Source organism: Etheostoma spectabile, chromosome 8, assembly GCF_008692095.1.
Source record: "Etheostoma spectabile isolate EspeVRDwgs_2016 chromosome 8, UIUC_Espe_1.0, whole genome shotgun sequence".
Taxonomy (NCBI): Eukaryota; Metazoa; Chordata; class Actinopteri; order Perciformes; family Percidae; genus Etheostoma; species Etheostoma spectabile.
Window position 1 is genome coordinate 31,053,874 of NC_045740.1, and position 4,343 is coordinate 31,058,216.

The 4,343-nt window shown below is 39.6% G+C and overlaps 1 protein-coding gene across 1 annotated transcript in view; it reads left to right on the forward strand.

Annotated features, from left to right (window-relative positions):
* Nucleotides 1-4,343, forward strand: part of LOC116693485 (septin-7-like) — a 50,727-nt gene that overhangs the window by 34,441 nt on the left and 11,943 nt on the right. Inside the window, 2 exon segments of the mRNA XM_032522489.1 lie at nt 3,379-3,496; nt 3,996-4,088. Of these exon segments, the coding sequence (XP_032378380.1) occupies nt 3,379-3,496; nt 3,996-4,088 (211 nt within the window).

Sequence of the window (4,343 nt, forward strand, 5' to 3'; positions counted from 1 at the left end):
TGTGCGTGTGCGTGTGCGTGTGCGTGTGCGTGTGCGTGTGTGTGTTTTCACTTGGCATCCCTGGTACATTCCCTGTTTGTCAGTATAGCTGCTGCATCTGCCTGGGTTTAAATGTTGGAGCTGTGTTTGCGCTTAACCCAAAATCCACCCAGCAACTCAGGCTTACTGGTGGCTAAATGTGATCTAAATAGATATAAATCATCCAGGATTGTTGATAAATCTGCAGAGATGAGTCATGTAGTAATGTATAATGTGTCTAAAAGTACATTTTATAACCATAAAGCCAGAAAGAAACTTGGCCTCTGTTATCAATTCCCCGCTGTCATACTGCTTTTTGATTCTGATCAGCTGACACCACAATCGGATCTTCACTGTTGGTGTGTTAAAGAAGCTGAAACACTTTCTACTTTAAAAACGTCATTGTAGCTCTGCTTCAAATATCCTCATGCTACTTTTATTCACATTTAGCCGGGGACAAGAATAGGAACAATCCATGAAACCTAGAAAGGTAAAGTATTAACTATAAATGTTTTGATAGTATATAGTGAGAGTATTGAAAGTGGTTGCGTTGTTCATAGAATCACAGCATTGACCGTACAGTTCTTGGCGGTGCGCCGCTGCAGAATGGATATAGGGGAAAGAAAATAGATATTTAACATTACTTTTTGCAGTAAAAAAAAAAAAGTCTGGCCTGGTGGTGGTTCCTGTTGCTCTACAATTATAACACGGGAGGTGCATGTCTGAAAGGGACCTAAATCTGAACTATGCTGCAAAACCGGGCATGTCAAATTAATACAATTGTACAGTTTCTGCCAAGCTTAAAAGCGAGGTAAGTTTAATAAGTGCATTATAGAGTTTAATAGCCAGCTATCTCTGCTTCTCTGTATTTGACAGCCCCTATAAAGGACAATAAAATGCTCATAAGCTATTGATGCACTGATAGTAAATGTAAGGGCAGTTGTTCACTTCCCTGGGTAATTATATCAGGTAACTGTCGTGTTCTTGTCTCTTTACAGGAATCTGCTAGAATATGCAGTAGTTTCAAAGCAGACTGTTTACTCCTTCAAATCCTTCGCTACAGCTGCAGAATTGCAGTTTACACGCTGCTTCTTCCAAAAGTCATATGACAGACATGTGGCTGTAATATTTAAAATCCCATTAGTCCTGTGTTTTTTATATATATATGCCTCTGATATTTTATGCCCTAAGACACTACAGGGAGAAGGAAGGACATGGTCGCTGAGGGCTCCTAGCTTGATACGTCACTGTCAGTGTGCAGAGATTATTGAACTCTGAAAGGAAACAACATTTTGAGATCATAGGAGTCTCTTGACAGTCAGTATCTCCTGCAGTATTTAAGTCTCCCCCTGCATGGACCAGACACTCTGACTCCTGTTTGATCTGGGACCGCATTCACTCCAGGACTCTCTGATGCTGCCTTGTACACCAACCTGACCCCGTTCTTACCAACTGGTTCATACACACACTCTGTCCCTGTGTCCCTGTGTGAACTAGTGAACCGCTGAACAGCTGTTTTATTGCCCTCTTTGTATTACTGCATTCCTAGGATGACTATATCAACATCCCCTTTACCCACACCCATGACACCAACACACACAAATATTCATAACTATGTCCAGACATAGCATGCAGCACTTGAATGTACATAAATCAGAATCAGAACATGATTTATTACTGGGTAAATAGCACTTACTAAGAATTTGCCTTGGTTGATGGTGCATACATAAAAACAATACAAAATACAAATAACACACACACACACACACACACACACACACACACAAACACACACAAAACAACTATTTTGTGATCACTGAAGGCCTGTTACATGTGGATACGTCGACAGTTGTGTTGTCATTTCTTAGAATTCCTCATGGGGCCGACAGATACTACACACTATAGCTTTAAGAAAGAAAAAGAGGCTGTATGGGTTAGTGCAGGATGTACAAAAATGTAGAGGGATGTGCACAAGTTGAGGATATATAAAATGTGCAGAGGAAAGGATGTAGGATTAAGGTTGAATGGCAGTGGGGGCAGTCTTGTTTAAAGTACCTTACCAGAAATTGACTCTGGTAGAAGTCACCTTTAAGAATATTACGTGAGTAAAAGTCTCAAAAGTCTGATATGCACTGTACTTAAGTATCAAAAGTAATTTTGTGATATTGAATGTATGCAATTTTAAGAAGTAAAAGTAAAGTAAAACTTTGTTGTGGATTCCTTATAGTAAAGCATAATACTCAAGGTTTCCACACCTAAAGTCTGACATCAAGAAAGAGAAAAACTAAATTTTCATTTGGATACTATATATATATATATATATATATATATTTTTAACAGTACATGGTTTAATACAACCATGTACTGTTATATTTTTACATAATTTTCTCCCATTAAGCAGTACACACTCAATTTCCATACACACTGCCCACCAACCTCCCACCTACTAGGGGGCTCTGTTTCTGGCCACACAACTGAATATGATGCCCCGTTGTCATTCGGACTGAGATGGAGAGCCTATGGGAGTATTACTAAGGAGTATTACAAAGACAATCCTTCATCAGCTTAGCAAGACAAAAACATCAGTTGTCACCACAACAGAAACAGCCCATGAGCTAAGAAGTCCTTCCCTCTCAGCTGGCTGCCTGGTGTCTCTGCTGTGGGCTCCGTGTAATGTGTGGTTTTGGTTGGCCATCTGCTGGTGACCTACTGAACTGCATTTACTTTAAAAAGTCATGCACCAAGGAATCACACTGGCAATTTAATTTTCAAGTTTTGGAAAGTAACCCTTTGAGTTCCAAAGGCATTTTCACATATCTTCTTAAAAATACCTCTTTAAGGTATTTGCATATATCTGATCCCCATGTGTTTTGTGTCAAATTGTCCAGAACAAACTCAGCTTTCCGTATAGTGACGTCCAATTTTTTTCTTCTTTTCTCACTTTTTTCACAAGATAAAGACAAAGTTGATTTCACAAGAACTTCTAGCTTTTACAGGAACAGAAACTTTTTGTTTCACAACCTCGTAGCTCATGGTCAGTCTGGGGTTTAGAAATTATGGCTGATAATCAAAATCTTTGTGGAAAAAATCTGTTTACTCCCGAAACCCCACTGTTGAGCTCTATCGGCAGAAAGACACGGTACACCCAGGTCACCAGTTGACTGTTAACATACACACAAATAAATACATTCACATTTATTTTAATCTGTTCATGATTAAATAATCGTGGAAAACGGACAAGAGGAAATGATTCCTGAGTCTACCCCGCGGCCGGGTGGTGCTCAGCTGTCTAGCTAAAGAATGGACCCCCCCTGACATCAGTCACTTGTTCTTACTGTTTTCTTTCTGTCTGTCCTTCAGCCTGAAGCCGCTGGACATCGAGTTCATGAAGAGACTCCATGACAAAGTCAACGTCATCCCGCTTATTGCAAAAGCCGACACTCTGACCCCAGAGGAGTGCCAGCTTTTTAAAAAACAGGTATTTGTGTGTGTTTGTGTAACTTTAGTAGGATAGTCAGCGCTGCTGCTACAGTCCAACCACGGTGAGTAGTGTAAATATGTGTATGTTATTTACTTACTGTGCATATACATACACATGTAGAGCAATAGTGGACATTTTGGGAAGAGAGAAAGATCAGAAGATCAATACCAATCTTATTTCTGTGTGTCAAGTATGGAGTTAAAGCTAGACGCAATTAGCCTAGCTTAGCACAAAGACTGGTAACAAGTGAAAATCTTTACAAAGTCCACAAAAAAAAGGGTGCAGAGTCAGAGACGCTGCCTGGAAATACTGAAAGGACAATTCATCCTTAAGGTTACGGACTGTAAACCTAAAGGAGAAATTACTAATCATTTTTAATTCTTTTTAAGTGCTCTTTAATGTTTTATGTAAAGCACTTTGAATTGTCCTGTTGCTGAAATGTGCTATAGAAATAAAGCTGTCTTGCCTTATTCTGATTTATATCTTCTTTTGTCAGATAATGAAAGAGATACAGGAGCACAAAATAAAAATTTATGAATTCCCAGACACGGAGGACGACGAGGACAACAAGCTCATCCGAAAGATTAAGGTGAAGCACCACACAGTCTTACCACAGTCGCTAATCATTTAAAACTTGATTTAGGGACCTCTGATTGGTCTTTACATGAAGACAGATGTCGTGGTGGCCTGTCAATCAGGGTCAAGGCTTGTCCATGGCATTGTGTACATGTAAATGTAAAGTATTTATATAGCGTTTTACTAGTCTAAACGACTACTCAAAGTGCTTTTACTGGAAACATTCACCATTCACACACATTCATACACTGTGGCCGGGGCTGCCGTA